The sequence below is a fragment of the Numida meleagris genome, chromosome 6, assembly GCF_002078875.1.
Source record: "Numida meleagris isolate 19003 breed g44 Domestic line chromosome 6, NumMel1.0, whole genome shotgun sequence".
In the NCBI taxonomy this organism is placed as follows: Eukaryota; Metazoa; Chordata; class Aves; order Galliformes; family Numididae; genus Numida; species Numida meleagris.
This window is the reverse complement of record NC_034414.1, coordinates 18,879,263-18,899,188: the sequence shown is the minus strand read 5'-3', so window position 1 is coordinate 18,899,188 and position 19,926 is coordinate 18,879,263. Positions and strand designations below refer to the sequence as shown.

Below are 19,926 nucleotides of genomic sequence, written 5' to 3'. Positions count from 1 at the left end.
AACAGAATTTACTTGTTTGCACCCACACATGAATTTGAAGCGTCAATCCGAGTCTAAAGCCTTTGCTTATGCAGTCTTCATCAGAGCCTCTGCAGTCCAAGCAACTTGTGTTCTGAAATAGATACCAATTTCCCAGAACTTGAACAGCTTCTACACTATCTCAAAAAAAAAACAACCCTCAAAAAACCCCAATCAACAAGTCCATGCTTTCATTTTAAATAAACTAAGTGAATATATGCTCAAGAAAACGGCAACATATAGCTAAGAAATATGTAATTGTTTTATTTCAGAAATAAAAGAAAGGCAGCATAATCCATTTAGCAGAGATCATGAGAATTACAGATTAAGTCCCTCTTACTCTTTTTTCCCCAAGACTCATTACGATTCTGTGCCAGCAAGAAAAATTCCTACCCATTTATACAACTGTTCTTTTCCCACCAGCCCCCTCGTGCAAATATCCAGACAAATCCCAGGATAAAACAGACTGTCATTTAATATTATTTTACTTTATCACACAGCTGATTTTTCACAATAGGTTAGTACATAAATGAGTTGAAGTAGCTTTCTACAGTGTTTCTAGTTAATGGAACAGTACTTTATCAACTTTTTTTCTTTTAATCTATCTGCATCACTTCTCATAAAGCTAATTTGTGCTTGAAATCTAAATCAAGAAGTACACTTATTCAAAATACAATTCAAGGCAGAGCCTCAAAAGCACCAATTATTGAAACTGGTATAATATTTGCTTAAAAGCTAGTAGCTGGGCTCTGAAATCTTTTATTATCATTCATGCTTTTTCCAATCCAAATGCTAGTGAAACAATATTGCAGACAAACAAGGAAAGGATATATTTCAAATTGAGGGTAATGTTGTGTAACTAAGATCTGGACTGATTACATATATGCACTGATCTTTCTCTTCACCAAGGGAGGAGGGAAAGTAACAGGCAGAATAATTATTAACACTTGCTAGAATTTTAGATGCATGGCAAATTGCCTATTGAGCACAGTTAGAAAACATTTTTTACTCTGTTACAAATAGTTTCAATGTGTAACAGGCATGATAAATTTTTATTCTAAATTCCAGCAGCCAATTTGAGCACTAGTTACCCCATAACTGGGTGACACTTTCAAATTAAATAATTAAGAAAAATATTAGTTGGGATTTTGGCCTCTGTAACAAAATAGATTTAGTCATGGCTTTGTTGTATGAACATACTGTGAAACATTCAGGTGCTAACTGTACTTTCTTAGGCCAACACCATACACATTCAAGTAAGACAAGACCAGAAATTCCATAATTATCGTAGTACTTAATGTCTCAGAATATAGTTAAAACATAAGCACATTCATTGTGTCTCAGTTCATAAGATATTACTAAAGATTATACTCCGTAACTGTAGATAAAATATCAATATGCCAAAGAAACTCTTGGACTATCAGAAAAATGAACACTTTTCAATCCAAAGGGTGCCTTTTTTTGGACTGATTAACTAAATTGCAAACAGTGTGCAACATTCCAATATGTCTAAAATCAGTAGCTATCCCTTTCATCCCTATATAGATGCATGCACATTCATACACGCATACCATTTCAATTAAAGTCAAATTCTGAAAACCATCTCTGGGTTAAGCAATAGATAGCAACATCAGATTACAGCAGTCAAATAACTTCAGGAGTGACTGGGAATAGTTTAAGGCATCTAAGCTTGTAAGTCATGTATTTGGAGGTTAATATTCCACACATTTGGAAAACCAATGTTTTTCAATTTAAATTCTTGTAAACCAGAAGAAACATTCCCCCCCCCCCCCCACGGACTTCTAAGATGTAATCACTTCGGTTGTGAAGTGTATGCTATTAGGAAATAACTGATCTATGGGAGATGGTGGGGACAGATATCTCCAACACAGCATTAATAAGTAGAAATTTGTTACCATAAATGTGTGTTCAGAATGAAACTTACATATGAGATTAGCTTCCTATTCAGCTTCATTTTTGACAACAGATATCAGAAATAACCAATATTTAACTAAAACTACTGCATAGGTATTGCTTTAATTCTGGAAGACAAAACAAATTCAAAAGGAAGCATCTACAAATACATACAAGTAACTATTCTACTAGAAATACTAAGTAATATCAGCTTTTTAACATGAAAAAGTTTATCCGTAAGGATAATCACAGTATCATTATTTAAGTTTTATTGTGCAATTTAGCCAGAGAAATTTTTAAATTTAAAAAAATGGAAGAGAACATGGTTTCCTCTTAGAAATGAAAAGTTTTTAATTAGTTTCCTTGAAAACACCATGTTTTCAGCAAGCAGTAAAGCACTAGTGTTGAAAGGCACTAGAATTGTTAGCTTGTGTTACTTACTGTTTCCAGTACAGATACAGGCACTTGAAAGCTTATAAATCAAGCCTGTAAAACACTGCTATACTTGTGAAGAAGTCAGCTACATTCAATAACATTTTCAACAGGTTGTCCTGCAGTTATATGGATGCAAATTCATATGGTAATTCTCTGTAGCTTTACAAGTTGGATCTTTCTTTGGCAGACACACGAGAAGTGGCTTGTGTGTATGTCCTAATCACATCCTAAAAAGTGATATAAAAGAAATATTCAGAGCAAGTTCCATTAAAGCAGTCACAGAAATTTCAGAAAGGAATCGAGCACTTTAAGCAACAATTTGTTATTCTGTGTAGCCAGAAAAGTCCTATTTCTTTTTTTTAACCACTACAGAAAGTAGATAATCATTTGGTATGAAGAATTAACCTGAACACCTTGCAAAGTATTTACACTCAATTTCCAAACCTTTGAAAAGCAATTAACACAAAATTACTGGTTAATCAACATTTAATTTAGTTAGAGTGGCGTTCCCTCATTTTGTAATTTCACATGCACTGACTTCTCCCATTTAAATCAAACGGGAGTTAAAACTGATTCTTCATTCTGGTGTATATATGAATAAAACTAATATACTTGGCTCAACAAAGTTCAACAACACAAGTTATTAGCACACCTTTTTCCCAGTTTCAGCATTGTATTTGTCCAGCAGTGTCTGAATACGTGCACCATAGTCAGGATGAACATCAGTGAAGTTTTTCACCTAAACAGGAAGACAACATAAAAAAAGCAAGAACTTCATTTCTCCATTTGACATTTCCCCTATTCTGTGTTCTATAATCAGTATATAGAAGAAAGAACAGAGGGATGAAAACACTCTAGACCCTCCCTGACTAGACTCTTCCTTAACTAGAGGAAAACATTACATTAGCAGTCATCTGATTTTTGAAATGTCAACGTAAACATAACAACATCCCCGACGATCAACATCCTTCTAATTTTTCTCATTAGGAACAAGTCATTTTAACGTATTCTACATTATTTATACCATGTAGATATCCACACATCTAGATGTTCTGTATTTGCAATTCCTGCATAAGAAAGAAAAGTCTGCAAGTTATCTAAAGTAGAATTCCTTATCTTCTTCTCCATAAGCACATTGCTGCTTTGACAAAGTTGCTAGACTGCCTAGAAACCTGGAAAAAAAAGAGCAAAGACTAAAAACAAATACACTACTTACAGCTCTCTTTTGAATGAAAAGTTGAGCATCTTTAAGATGATCAGCAATATTTTTACACAGCCTTTGTCGTTCATCTTCTTTCAACACTTTGATATAGAAGTCTCGCACCTTATAGTAAGAAAAAAGTTTATTTTGAAAATTCCAAATGCAAGTCATTCTACCAGCAGCAGTCCATTATACTTAGAAATCAAAGAAATAACAGCTATCATTAGTCAGGCAACATTTAAATTCAACTCCAAAGGCAACCAATTTCTGCCGTCCTCTCCCCCCTCCCCCAGCAAACCTGCTAACAACCCTTTTCATTTCTAGCTTAAAATCACTAATGCTTACCTAGTCAATGAAAATAAGTACGTGCTGTTGCACTCCAAATTAAAGAACTGGAGCTCACTACATTGCATGCATATTCTGCTGTTGGTATCTGCATAGAGCATTGCAGCAAAACTGAAAACCACTAACTCTAAAAACAAGTGCTCAGAATGCAGATGTCAGAGGTCTGTGAGAATTCATTAACGGTCCCGTCACCAACAATTCAGTTATTGACCATTATTAAGCTGTATAGAGATCTTTCAATTTTTTATGAGCTGAATTTCAGGTTAGCCCAGATGCAACAAAGACATTCACATTTGATTGATCCTTATTAATATCTTTTATACAGCCTATACACTAATCTTCTCTAGTAAGCAGTGTAGAGCCCCTTCCTGCATCATACCTGAGACACATTATCTTCATTTGCACTATTGAAACGCTGCACATCTCCCGAAACAGACATGCGGCTCTCCTTCAGAACAGGCTGATCTTCTGGACCAGTAAAACTATTCGGGTAGTAGTTTGGGGCACCACCTGAAGAGGGAACACAAAAAAATTAAAATAAATAAATAGAAATAATCTAAAAACCAGTTACCCAATTTTGATTCACCTCATTAAAAGCAGCTATCGATACATAGTTATCAACGGGAGCAGTCTTCTAGACAGCATTTAAAAAGCACTTACTAGAAATAGAATTTACATAGATCTCAGGGTAAAAAAAAAAGCTGCTTGACTTCAGAAATAAGGAGGCCTGGCTACTTCCTCTACACCATTGCTCAGAATTTTAGAAAGTCATGGAAATCATTCAAGATTACAGTCCAAAGGCAATGAAAACATACTTCCGTCTGCTCATTTGAAATCTTGTTGAATTTGACCCTTACACAGGGTATTTTAAACACAATGAACTTACAAAGCTTCATAAATCCTTTTTTAGAATCTGCTCTTGAACAGCAGTAGCTGCTTTCAAGTTCCTGTTTTCCAAACATTTCCACTTCCTCCTTCATGAAGTTTTATTCATAGCCCAGAGGAATACATGGTTTTACCATGAAACACAGCTCAAGTATATACTTGCTTATGTTTAGATACAAGTCAGTCAATACTGGGCAAACACTGACAGAATGTATCATGCAACAGAGGTGAATTTAAAATTCTAGTCTCAGGATTTACATTCCTGCCTTTCAGTTTCTTGGAAAGTGGAAAAATAAAATGCAAATATGGACTCCTAAAAAGATATAGGCTCTAATTTTTAGAGCAGGCTTTCACCTGTAAGTACAAACAATTCACAAGCGATTAACTTGTGAAACCATTTCTCAGGCATATTTAATATTAAATAATTAGTATTTTAGATCTTTTCAATTCAAACTCTTTTAACAAGTATACAAACTGTATATATATAGATTCACAACATATGTGCACTCAGATTGCAAATGAATTTTTTTGCAAGTGACAATTTTATGTATAAAATTGAAAACCCAATTTGGAACTATCAACTTCTTGATACAAGCTACGTACTTTTAATCCGTTGTGAAAATAAAAAGCTGTAGAAAGTTGAAAAATAGTATGTTTTAAAGGATTTCTGTTAATACCTTGGTTGTCAGAGACACACATTGGTCCGTCCCTCTGATAATTGGCCACACGAGCTCTGTAGGGGCAGTTCACAGGAATCTGTAGGTAGTTTGGTCCCAGACGATGTCTATGCGTGTCAGGATATGCAAAAAGACGACCCTGAAACAGGCATCACAAACATTAATAGAATCTCTTTCAGCAAGCGGCAGTTACGCGGTGTACCCCAATTAAAGGCATTATATGCTAAATAGTAAAAGGCAGAAGACTGTTTCTCTTGCATATTTATACATTCCTGACATAATTTAAAGCACAAAGGGACACAGACGCAAACTGACTTCACAAAAATACCTGTGAAGAACAGCACGTAGAGCTGTATTTGCACAACTTGGTATTTCCTACCAGTATCAAATAAGATTTGTTTCAGAATACTAACCCTATCCTGATGCAGGAGAAGGGTCTAGAAATGAAAAAGATCACAACAGTGCTAAATATCAAGGAATAATATCAGTATTTTCCAACTTGTAAGCAATTTTTAAATTTAAGTTTGAGAATATCTGAAATATGGTAGCCCCTTAATTGTTTATGTAATTCAATCTGAAGCTGTCGTTCTGGTGACACCTGGATGCCAAAGACATACCGAGTCTGACTGCCACTACACAGTTTGTGGGAGCAAAGAGAGAGAAAAACGTGCTCACAGTAAAAAGTCTATCCATTTAAGAGTGTTAAACACTTTTCCCCCCACCATGTATCACTTGAAATTTCATGATCTGAAAAGGCATATGCAAACATCCACAACTCTGCAGACAGTAAAGACCACTGCAGACAGACTTGAGACTATTTCTACCTGTAAGAAAGCTACAACATTACTTCTGAAGAGCAGTCTTGTTATTTTATACTGGCGATTAGTTCTATCTGTATTTCAGAGCATCTGAAGTCCACTTCTCACACTCAAGTGTTCTTAATTCTCAAATATTCTATAAAAGTATAAATACATAAGCATTGCTGCTATGGTCTTATATAATACTTCCTGTCAGACCAAGAGATTTCTTAGCAAGAAGTTATGGCAGATTCCCTCTAAATTCCAGATTTTCTATTCCTTTAGTTGTTTCCATTCTCTTAATATTTAAACGTTGGTTAAGCACATCAACAAACCGCGATCATTTAAAGACAAACAAATTCAGCTGCTTTCCATCTGTCAAGTTACACAAAGCGATTGCAATGCTTTCATAAACAAAACATGGAGATTTCACCCAAGGAGTATTACATAGACAGCAGTTTACCTGCAGCATTTTATCAGGGCTAGGTTCAATACCAGGTGGCATGTTGCTAGGATCATACGCCATCTGTTCTACCTCTATGAAGTAATTCACAGGATTTCTGTTCAAGACAATCTTGCCCACTGGAATGAGAGGGTAGTCACCATGTGGCCAAATCTATATGACAAAATACATACATAAAAATCAACATGATCAGTAATATACAGCTTAAATAACAAAACAGGAAAGTGCTTTTTAATAAAAAGTCTCAACTGAGAGAGAATACATTACTGAAGTGATTTCCACTTTGCTAACAAACATTCTGAGGAATGTCTGAGTCTTTCGAAATTTATACGAAGCATTTGTGCAAATAATTTCATCATGGCATAATCCCAGCACTTGACTACTTAAATGAAATACCCACAGGCACTTGAAGAGATGCCTAGGAATGCAGTATTGTATGTGGAACTGGGAGCATGATTGTTTTCAGCTGCTAAAAAATGCAACCAGATAAACTAGCTTTTCTTTTGTCATGCTGCAGTTTCAAGGTCAGATGTATTTAGATGTTTTGGGGGAGCAATATTAGAGAAAAAAATACAAGCTTATGTTACTACCTTCCAACGTGCCATTCTTTGGAACAGCAACTGGAAGTCTGATGCAGGACCAATATCAGAAACTACACGATCAGGAACACTTAAAAGTAGCTAGCTCAGGGTATTACTGAACTGAGATCAGACTTCTAAAACACATTGCAGCTGTTTCAGCAAGGAAGAGGAACAGAGATACCTTAGTCAAATCAAAAGGATTAAATGGGAACCTCTCTGCTTCTTCAAAAGTCATAACTTGAATGTAGAAAGACCAGGAAGGATAGTTTCCATTGGCTATGGCATTGTAAAGATCACGTATTCCATAATCAGGATCAGTAGCAGCCAGTCTTCCTGCTTCTTCAACAGAAAGATTTTTGATGCCCTGATCAGTCTAAAAGCAATGAAAGCAGTAGAACCAGGTATTACATGCTGAAACTACAAAAAAGTAATAACAATTTGTTTTAACAAGATTCGAGAACTAAGAGCATGACTGTCCATCTCCCAGTCTACAATAATATCAGTTTGAGTAGCAATACATCCAACAACTGGCTTCCAGATAAAACTAGTTCTCTATAAAACAGAAATGAATGTAATGCTATACCACACAAAAACAAACATGAAAATATGATCTCTACAGCATGTAAAGTGAAGATGTTCCTCCTTTCCCCTCACAGGATGGAGTGCTCCTTTACTGCACCATCATCTCACCTCTTCCCACAGACCACATGTCAAAATAAACTGATAGAAGAGTAGCAGCCCTCAATTCTGAAAGTCTAAAGATTCATATAAAATCTATCTTTTTAGATATCCTTTTGAAATTTCTTTCCTCTCAATTTTTCTGACATCTTTAACACTAACTACAGAATCATTTTAATAAGCTTCTGACAACTCGAAGACTAAAAGCTGCTATGCAATCCTTCTTAGTTTAGAATAATGGTTTCTCAAGACTTGCTTCAAGGGTAAGCATCCAGGGTCCACTAGTTGAAGTCTAACAAGTTAAGCAGCTCCACTGTCTTTAAAACCAAAGGGAAGTTGTTTCCAAGTGAGATGTGCTATTGAGTTACTTCCTGACAAAAATAGGAAAGCTCTATGAGCTTCAGTCACAGAAGCTCTCAGGAAGGGGATTATATTCTTTGACTTCACATACATCAATGTAGTTGTTCTAAGGAACATCTTCTCTATACGTTAAATGCATGCAACTGATTTGGAAACACATACACAATATGCGTTGAGTATATGTACTTAGTAAGTTTCTTCCAAATTAAACTAGAGTTAAATACAGAGCATTCAGACAATCTTCAAGTTCTTTTTTAATTCAATATAAAGTCTACTTCCAATAGATAACTGGGAAAAAAGCACACCTTAACATGGAATTTGCAGTAAACTGCTCCCCCACTAGCATTAACAAGTTTAAAAGTATGAGATCCATATCCATTCATATGGCGATATCCATCAGGAATACCACGATCGCTGTACAAGAAAGACACCTAAAGAGAAGAATCCAACAATATTAGCTCATTCATCAGTTTAATTAAGCAGCCACTTGAGACTAAGGTCACTTACTATATCGTATGCATCACTGTAGATCATCTTTAATAATACAACATCCTAGAGAAATTTAAGTTTCTATGATTTAATAAACTAAGACTGCTTAGCTTTTGCACATGCAACAAGGATGTGAAGCATTATGCCCATAAAAATATTTATTAAATGAAAAACACATTAGTCTAGTGATGATGTTATGATTTTCTCTATAAGCACAGAGCAGGAAAGTAAAGATACTTAAATATAAGATTTTCTATAAAATAAAGAGAATCTGAAATTTTAAGTCCTGAATAACTAATCCTCAGTGTCTTTAGGCAATAAACATATCGAAGTTATTCAGAATGCTGCTTTTCTACAGGTTTACAATCAGAAACGATGCTTGTTGTATCTCTACTCCCAAGCAGTAGTAGCTGGAGAACTCCTATATCAATCTGTCTCGTTTTAAAAAAACACAACTGCATTTCAATTTTCTTTAGCTTTTCATATAGCATCCTTCTCTACATGCTAACATTAATATACAGTTTGTTGTTAATCAGCTCTCCCACGGCTTTAGTATCAAGGAAACCTATTAACTTCCTTTCCATCTCTATGTAAAATACAATCACAAAAATGGGAGAAACCTAGCTTTTTCATAGTCTTTAAAAGAAAAAAGACAAAGCTAGAAAGAAGTACAAATAGCCCTAGAAGGTATCAAAGGTATTAAAGATATTATAGGCCTTTGACCTTTACTGTTCCTAAAAAATTATGTAGTCTTCCAGACAAAACAGTTCCAGTTAAAAACATACTGTCCTAGCATGAAACTCAAGAAGAGAAACTTACTTGATGCAAAGACTCAGGGCGAAGACTCAAGAAGTCCCATACCATATCTGGATCCTTCAAATGAGTCTGAGGGTTCCTCTTTTGGCTATGGATGAAGGATGGAAACTAATTTGTCCGGGGAGGAAAGGGAAGAGAGGAAAAAAAGTTTTATTTCATATCCCCAAATACACACGGGATATAATGAGCAAAACCTTGTACAAAACAACATTAACAGTTTTATTCAGTACGTTTTTAGCTATGAAAGAAACAAAACATAGGAAGATTAGAAAGCTTTAAGAAAAATCTTCTATTGTCATTCACTTCCTGCAACCAAGTTTGTTACTCTAATTTTTACTGATTTGACTATGAAAGCAAAATTTTCACCATTAGGATCAACAGGATGTTCAAAGCCAGAGAAAGCTTTCAACTTGTGTCCAATAAAATGAGAGGCAAATGCTCTTCAGTTGTCATATAAACACTAGTGAAGCTGATCAAACCGGAAGTTTAAAACCACTGTGTATTTACTAGCTGGCTGTTATCCTGTAGCATGTGCTCTAGCAAATAACTAGGCACGCGTGGTAAAAATAATCAAGTATTAGTTCCTAATTTTTAGAATCCCCTTTTCAAGTCAAAACCAGTTGGAACACCTAATGGATAGAGTTTAAGAGTGTGTCAAAACAACTTTTGCTTCTCAATAAAGCAGGAACAAGGTGTGAAGAAAACTTTTGGTCTCTTTCACAAAATACCATCATCTTCAGTGCTTACTCACCAACATTGCGTCCCGAACAAAGAAGATAGGAGTATTATTTCCCACAAGATCCCAGTTACCTTCTTCTGTATAGAATTTCATTGCAAAGCCTCGAGGGTCACGAACTGTATCAGCTGACCCAGACTCTCCAGCTTGAAGAAACATATACACATAGAAGTGTTATGATAAGAAACCAAAGTATAAAACTATGAAACCTGAGAACATCCTGTAAGATTCTAAGAGAATGACTTTTTCTGTTTTTTGTTTCTAATTAAAATCTTGGCACAATAATACAAGAATTTTCTGCATAGTTGCAACAATACTTCAGGGAGCGTCTGAAGTAGACGAATTACCTAAAAGTACATTACTTTATGTGCATCAAATCCCATTGTGAAAGCTCTCATTTGGAAAACAGCAATCTAAGTAGCGTACCCAATGAAAATGCAACTTCTTACAAAAGAATTGCAACATTTAATTAAGCCCTTGCTTTACCCAAAGTAATCTTTTCAGCAGGTAAATTTATACAACAGCAAAAGTATTCCCCACCATACCTCAGCAAGTGTTCTGGAGGCATTCAGGAATTATTAATGTTAGTCATCATCATGAAATAACTAGGACACCCATTACCTCTTGTAAAATGGTTTTGTCTGCTACAAAATAGCTCGGAAGAAACATGTTCAAAGACAGCAGGAAAAGGAAAGGTAACACTGCAACTCCCCACTTTAGCACAATCCACATATCAAGCTCAGCTACATGCCTTTTTGCTCCCACAGAACATTCCACAAACCCTTAACCTTTAGTGACAGAGGAAGGCCAGTAAGCCAAAAACTACAGCTCCTTGAGATTTTTCTGGCTTTTTCCTTTTCTTTTCCAGTGCTACTTCCAGAACTAAATATTCATTAGAATTTATTTTAAATATAAATATATATAAATATAAACTTGAATAGTAATACACACCTTTCAAAAAGATCTTTTTTCTATCAGGTATACCATATTGCTTTATAATGCATGTTTAACATAGCCAGTTCATGCATTCACTTCTTTAGGAAAAGAAACAAAATTTTGTTTAGAATATTGACTATTCCTACTTGCCTAGAATATACTAGCAGCACTCCTCTCCAGAGCATTCCTACAGCATAAGAGATTTCAGGTCTTCAAATTTCAAAGAGTAAAACTTCAGTTTGCAAATGTTGATCAGGATCCCCCCAGAAACAAAGTAAGCTTTCCATCAGGACCAAAAATAGTACAGACTACCCTTTCTTTCACATTCGAGTGGAAAAAGCATCTACAGCAGACTGGTGCCACAAGATGTGGAACTAGTTTAATATTGTTTAAGGTCTTAAAAATTAAATGAAATTCACAAAGGAAGAATTAGGTACCAAAACATCTAAAAATATCTTACTGACAATGTTAAGTGCTCTGCAACACAAACACTGATACCAGTGTTAACTATGGCACAAATCTATGAAGATACACAACAATTTTAGAGCCTTACCAACAGTGGAGAACCGTATAGCAATAGGAGTTCTTTTTCCAATGTGTTCAAACACTTTTGCCTTGCAATACTTGGTAATATCATGAGTAACTTCAAAATAGCCAAAGGCACCTGAAAAAATATAATTTCAAAACCATCAGATCTACATACTTTTCTTCCACTCATAGCACACATTATTCAAAGATGGTCAAAAACACAACATTAAGACAAAAAAAACCAACATGAAAATACACTAGTTTAAATCCACGCACTAAACCACCAATTTGTTTTTACAGAACATAATTTAAATTACACAGAATCTAGCTTTTGCACAGTCCTCCCCTACCCCCATCTTAACAGTTAACAGCTCCTGGCAGCAATACATATCTCACTTCTACTCTACAAAATAATAAACAGTAACCCTTTGGGTGCTCTTCTGCCAAGATTTTATACATTGACCTCAGAGCAAGATAAGTATTTCTTTGATCTTGTAAAGCGTTGCAGAATTGCTGGTCCATCTTTAAAGCAGACAAAACAACACAGTTCTCCCCACCCTACAAAGAGGACTTTTTCCACATAGACTTATTACAATAAGATTCAGTGCCATATTTTATTGTTTTAGAGCAAAGTTTAACAAAAAAAAAAGTGGTGCTAGTTCTACATGATTTTTTTTTTTTTTTAAGATCATCTTTCTTTGGCAGAAAGATACATCAGGTATTAAAGACTGAAGTTTTTAATCAAACAACACAGAAACAAATATTAAAACACACATGGTTAAGACTTTCTTTCAGAGAAAAGGGGTAGTATGAAGCAACAGATGGATGAAGCAGAGAGTATAGTGAATAGTACAACATTTAAAATAAATTAAAGGGCTGTAATTATATTCCTGGATTTTTTTTTTAAATAGCTTCAGTCCTTTAAATTTCAGCTTTGACCCTCGGCATAAAGACTGGTATAAACTTAATCAAGAACTGCAGATTTATAGCACATTAACTGTTTATTATAATTGAACTATAACATGTATTTTTCATGGTGGTTTTTTTGTGGTTTCTTTTTTTTTTTAATTTCACACACTTGATCCATTTACCTTTGGATCAATATATTATATATATAATATATTTGCATAGATTTTCTAAACCAGGCCTTACCTGCTGCTCTCACTGTTCATTAAATTATAGTTTATAATGTAATTCAATCCAACTGTACTGATATGTCAACTCAAAAGCTTCTTAAAACCTGATTCTACAGGGAGAAAAATTTATAAAACATACCTGCTCCTTTTGCATGCACAACTCTTTCAGGAATCCTCTCTCTGTCAAAATGAGCCATCTCATCAGTGAAAACAACATCTTGAACAAGAAGAGGTCCACGTGGCCCAACTGTCATAACATTAAGTTTATCCCCTACTGGATTCCCAGCACCAGTGGTCAAGACATCTGGCTTCTGAAAGTAAGAAAATCAGTATCAAGACTAGAAATTGAAAGCCCTCTATCTAAACCACATAATGCATGAATCTGTTCAACTGTTCTGTCAGAAGACATACAAAAAAAGTGTCATTTTCAGCTGAGATAGTTTTCTTCATAGGGGCTTACAAGCAGTGGTGATAGCAGGCTGATGTCTCTACTGTTGCACAGCAGCGCTTACACAGAGCAAGTTTGGTTTTTTTCCTAAAAAAACTTGCCATGCTGCTCTGCCAGCAGGCGGAGGTGCACAAGGAGCTGGGAAGGGACACAACCAGCACAGCTGATCCAGACTGACCAAGGAAGGAGACATTCATACCATACAGCATTATGCTCCGCAATACAAGCCAGGGTAAAAGTGGAAGTGAAGGCATTTGTCCTCCCAGTGAACTATTAGGCACAATGAGCTCTGCTTTCCTAAAGCAGCTAATATCTGCTTGCCAACGGGAAGCAGCAAATGAATTCCCTGTTTTGCTTTGCTCACACACATGGCTTTTGCTTTATCTGGCAAAGTGACAACACACAAGTTCTCGGATTTACCTTTCCAGTTTCCTCTCCCATCCCACCCAGAAAGTGGCTCTGTTGTGCAGAGCTGCCACCTGTGACACACCATAACTCTATCTTTTCTGCTACCCAAAGGGTTCAAGACGATGACAGATTTGATATGAGTGGGGACTGCGCTACAACCAGATATATAGATGTTTCAGCTGTTTAGCTGCTAATTGGCACACTCCTATATTCGTCATAGGGCTGACTAGACTTATCCCATCTTAAGAGTTCGGTGCTTGTTAGTGGCTGCTTTTATTTCTGCCATTTGCTCTACTCCTTATCAGCTTGTTTTGCTGTGCCTGGGAACATTCTGATAACAGGCACAGCCTGGGACTCCAGACTGAGCTCTAGTCAGAGGGACTGTGACCTGCAGATGAGCCCACATGAGAGCACATACAACCCAAAGTATCTGTGGCCATAGCAAAGTCCGTGCTACAGCAAGTAGGCCTTGCAGTGTCTGGGGATAAGGCGATGTGAAAGTAACTCAGCGCATCTGTGGATAGGACCACAACACAGCAGGTGTGTCAGAAGTGACACCTGAAGGGACTGTGTCCCACAGAAAAGGCCAGACCAGAGCAGGTACACCTCAAAGCGACTGTGGATAAGTCCATTCATGCCACAGGATGTATACTCCTGAAGAGGCTATATCCTGTTAATAAGCTCACACCAGAACAGGTAGACCTCAAAGCATCTATGGCCACAGATGTCTACAACATAGCAGACAGACGTCTGTAGGGATTGTGGCTTATGGTAAGGCCAGGTGAAAGCAGGTACACCTCTAAGGGATTATGGCCAACAGGCAAGCACGGGCTGGAGCAGGGGCAAGGAGAAGAGCTCATTGCAAAGTTAAACCCTATAGCCTGGTTTGAAAGGACCAAAAGTAGAGACTGTAACAGACACGGCTTTTAACTGTTGTAATCTACCAGCTGAGTTGCATGTTACAGTTAAGTCCTACAGCAGGAATCACTCAAACCAGAGGACCAGCCTCCTAAGTACTTCAAGTGCAACAGTGACCCAAGCAGAGCTGCCTTTGGCATACAGCAACTCCACACAACATCACCCCTCCTATCCTGAGAGCTACTGTAACAGATAGAAGGTAAGTCACAGACATTCCACTGGGGCGGTCCACAGACTAAAGGAATGATATCTTTGTGTTATCAAAGGGTGGTCATTAATGAGGATGTATTAGAAAAAAGCATGGGAGGACTTGAGCATGGTATGGAATAAGGGGTGGTTAAGTCATGGTTTTGACTGGGATAGAATTTATTTTCTATGTAGCTATTCACATGATACCAATATTTGGATTTTTGATGAAAACAGTGGTGACAGCACATTCACTTTTCAGTTGTTGCAGAGCTGTGCTTGGACAGAGCCATACACTTTCCTACTTCTCATGTTGCCCTAACAGCAAGGAGCTGGGGAGACACAGCCAGGACATTTGACCCACTCTGACCAAAAGGATGTCACACACCATCTGCTTGCCAATGGGAAGCTAAGGAATGAATTCCTTGCTTTGCTTTGCTTGCACATGCAGCTTCTGCTTTAGCCAGTAAGCTGTCTTTATGCCAACCCATGAGTTCTTGCACTTTTACCTTTCAGATTCTCTCTCCCATACCACCTGCAGAGTGGTTGCATGGTGCTGAGCTGCCTGCCAGGTTTAAGCCACAAATATATGCAAGAAAACTGCGTAAGATTCTGGAACTAGTTACAGAAATCATAGGGGTGTAAATATCAACAACACCACACCAAAGACCACTTAAGAATGGGAGTTAAAGCCATATATAATGACAGAATGTTTTGTATGTTTCAGAAGTATTTATTATGATTTCACCTTTCTTCAAGTAAAACATGATAAGATGATTTTAAAATGTAAGTTTCATTTTGACCCTCCTGCTCCCCCCTGAGAGGAGGGGATAAGGGAGGGAAAGCATAAAAGAGAGTAACTACTGAATAGTAGTAAGGGAAAAAGGGCAGAGGAAGAAGGGGAAAGTACCATCAATACAGTGATGAAGTCAAAAGGAAAGATTTGTAGTCACAAAAGACCAGAAGGTACTCAAGACTGCCTTTTCTTGCCTGAAAGAGCTTTGCTAATAACATAAGCAAGAATAAATCCAAGGAATGATCACCCTAGACTCATAAGCCACTGAAGGACTAGGACTACTAGAAACAATGCTGTCAATAAATGTCCTGTCAAAAGGATAGGAAACTGGAACATTTTGCCTCTTTAAATAAATTGCCTGAAATAGACCATATTTCTCCTCTTTCCCCCCTTCCTTCCATACCATTCTTGTAGCCTACTCCAAAGTGCTGCTTGTTTGTACAGTAGGAGAGACCACGTACCAGGGGAGAAAAAAACAGCCACTCTGAGATAACTTCAAGAAACATCTGCTGGAATTCTATAGCACTATTCAGTCTATACTTCCACCTTCCTAAAAAAAAAAAAGCACACCAGTAGAAAAAAGCTTATCTGCACTACGTATTAATATGCTACTCCAAGGTTGACAGTGCTATTTTGCTGAGTACTGCATAAAACACAACAAGAAGAGGAACATAAAGTCAAAGGAATAGATGCTTTAATTAAAACATTATCTCTAGTTTGTCAAGGGAAAAATGGAAAAGCAGAAACTGTTCTCAATATTATTTCTTCTGCTTCTATGTCACATACTTCCTACCTTACATTTTGCTCAGTTTTAAATCAAATAAAGTGATTTTCCTGTTCAAGAATTCACCTAGTCAAACTGCACAGGAAGTTCTCCCATCCTGACTTATTCTAACAGTTTAGTTTATTAATGTGATATTCTAATATGCAGACCCCATTCAATTCAGCACCCCTAAAAACATACAGGGTAAAGCATAATTAAGCAATTTATAATTTAAGATGATAGTTTAAATTGTCATTACAGTTGTTTTTTTTTTTTAACTACAGTGTTAATATACTGAAGTAAGTAGAAGGACACTACCATATTCAAGGATCTTTAGGAAAAACTCACTCATCTATTCAATTCATTCAGCCTAGCAAATGTAAAATACTCTGCTTTAAGATATTCAACTTGCACAAGTTAGCACAATTAGATTTTTCAGATTTTTCAGCTCATTATCCTGAGCTGTTCTCCATACTAGGGTATGAAAGCTTCAAGCACCCATTTTGAAATCCATTCTAAGCCTCAGCTTTGAAAAGCCCTTTCTCAGAACATGGAATGGTCTGCAGACACGACTATAAAATGCTCGTACACCTTGATGTTTTTAAATGAGTTTTTTGGTCAGTAAAATTTCAGTTTGCATAGGGAAAACCTTTTTCTTCCTTGGGAAACCTGCACTGTTTTTCCTTTGATTTTCAGTCATTTTCTCAATTGAGAGTTTCACATTTCTCAAAAGTTGGGTTTTCCTAAGCTTGAATTCATCGATTTTTTTTCATATTGATGACTATAAAACTCATTTAAGACAGGAAAAGCCTGTAATGTGATAAAAAGAAATCTCAATAAGTTCCACTCAGTCCATCAAGGCACAGAGAAGTCACACTGACATAAGAGCCCTGCTTATCCTTTCAAAATTGACTACAAATTCTAAGCCCAGCAGTAGGACTATAACCCGTGTATCTACAACCTTCTGCTCTACAATGCCCTTGCAAGACCCTGGTAATGGTCATTAAGGATATGTACATGACGACTTTTTTTCCCCAGCCTTAAAAAGAAATTTTTGATTCATCTATGGTTTTATAATACCTTCAGAACAACTACCCGCAAGGGTGAAAACTGCACGTCAGTTGGAAGCTATGTATGCAGTAAAATACAAAAGGTTTGTAGAGATAGTACAGCCCTTTTCAAATGGACAGGTTATTCAGTTGTCTGTTTCTTCCACAATGCAAAGATAAGACTACTAGGAAGAGCTAGAAATACATCTTCCTAAAACAAAGCATATTAAAAAAATCTAAGAGTTTTGTGGCTGTAAAGTCCTTTTGTGTACGCAAACTTTGTGAGAGGTTCTTTTCAATACTGACATTAAAAGTACCAACGCTTTTCCAACTGGCCATATATATATAGTCGCCTTAGTTTCAGGATAATGGCATGCAGGGTACACAAAACAACTTCCATCTCTGTGAAGGGGAGAGAAGGAAAACCAAGTTAGTTTTAAGAAAACTCCCCGACTACTTTTGGAGTTGAGTTTGATGCCTATATTGATGCCTATATTTTCAAATAGTTGGGAACTGCATACAGTCAAAGCCCTAAAAGATAAACACACAGATTTGTTCTACACTGTCGTGGAAAGGAAGGAAACAAAGCCAGGAGGATTTTAGTCACAGCTATTGTAAACACCATACATCAAAGTGCATACTCCCAGGCATTACTGATACTTTGCACCTTATATATATGTCACTTTAAAATTCTAATAAGTCATCCCTACTTTCTCTCTTAAGGTCTCATGACTCCTTATGAAACACAGACTCTGTGTTACCTCCCAAACTTCACATTAACCTTGGCCTACATTTAAATGCTGTTTCATTACAGAAAAGCTGGCACCAATACGAACAGTATTAGCTGCAGTACACGAAAATACTATAAAACATGGTGGAATACGATGAAGCTACAACTGACCATCGGAACACTGCCTACATAGAGCACCTTTTAGAACAGAAAGAAGTCGAGAAGATAACTACGAACAGTGGGAACTATGGCAGCCACTTGTGTTTTGTAAGACTGCCGTTCTATTTAAACAGTAGAAGTAGAGCTTAGTACCATAGACATATTTTCGTCAGAAGATACCGCCCAACGAACTGGCACAGTGGTTCGCCAAAAAAGAATGGCAGCCAACTGGTGCAGCATTTACACCCTTTGCCAAGCACTCTGGCATACACTCCGTCGTTGGAAGGCAGCGTCCCATAATGTTGTTTACGTTCTCGTCGTTCCAACCCACCTCTCACCCCAATACAGCCTAGTAAACAGATCTCCACGCACCGCTGAGTGCTCCTCACGGTCTATATCGTTCCCCAATCCGATTTTCACCGAGCTCTACCACTGCGACAGCAACACACCCGATCCGAGCCCGACCCCCGCGGAGGCAGAGGCCCCCAGCCCATTGCCGCAGCAGGCCGACCCGCCCGGGCACGGACCAGCCCCAGCCCCAGCCCTGCCCAGCAGAGGCGGCCAACGCTGGGCCGCGAGGTGCCCGCTCCAGCAGCACCGGCGCCCGGCTATGGCAGCCTCCCCCCCTGGACGAGGGCACCGTGCCCTCGCTGTGCCCTCGCGGAGCGGTTCGGGCTGGCTGGCAGCTCTACACCGGCGGCGAACCGCCCGAAAGCCGCGCTCCGCCGCCCTGCTCGCTCCCGTCGCAGACCCCGGCGGTACCTGCGAGCCCCGCTGGCTTTGCCACCGCTTCAGCTGCTCCGAGGCGACGTCCCGTCCGTCAGCCATTTTGCAAGCTCAGGAGACCCCCAGGCAGGAAGGGCGCTGAGGACAGAGAGAGAAGCACGCGCAGAGTGGGCTACTAAGGCTAGACTCGCTACCAGCAGCTCCGTAGAGCCAACCGCACCAAACACCGCTGCACCAGCAAGTAGCGGGAGCGACCGCACCCACGGCACCTACCCCGGCGCTGCGCCCACCCCCTCACCCCCTTCGACCAATAGCCCCGCGCCCAGCGGGCAGCGCGAGCTCTGAATGGCTGAGAGGAGTGTCAGTCGGGGGAGAGGGACCCCCCCGCCCCCCGGGTGAGGCGCTGGGAGAGGCCTTCAGTGCTGCGCGGGGACGCCAGCGGCGCCCTGCGACTCAGGCTGGGGGGCGGCGGGGGTCACGTGCCTCCTTCCCGTGGGCTGCGAAGTGCTGCCTCGTTAGTTAGAGATTGAGCGCGTGTAATTAGCCGTGTGTAGCTGAGCTTTTGTTACGTGTTTTTAATCTTTAATCTTTTAATCTGAGGTCCCCCAGTTCTGTAGAGTCAACGTCCCTGGAAAGAAAAGGCAAATGTAGCACTGAGGGCGTGGTTTAGAGCCGCCACAGGCATGGGCTAACAGTTGGACTAGATGATCTTAGTGGTCCTTCCAACCTTAATGATTCTGTGACATGG

At 38.4% G+C, this 19,926-nt stretch overlaps 1 protein-coding gene across 1 annotated transcript; it reads right to left on the bottom strand.

The window, feature by feature from the left end:
- CAT (catalase) lies at positions 259–19,458 on the bottom strand. Its single transcript, XM_021402449.1, has 13 exons — positions 19,215–19,458; positions 13,135–13,306; positions 11,885–11,995; positions 10,411–10,541; positions 9,663–9,767; positions 8,660–8,785; positions 7,498–7,689; positions 6,736–6,888; positions 5,476–5,614; positions 4,293–4,423; positions 3,584–3,691; positions 3,020–3,106; positions 259–2,594 (listed from the first exon to the last, which is right to left on the bottom strand). Exons 1-13 carry the CDS (start codon positions 19,278–19,280, stop codon positions 2,529–2,531), a joined length of 1,587 nt encoding a protein of 528 aa, XP_021258124.1. The 5' UTR covers positions 19,281–19,458; the 3' UTR covers positions 259–2,528.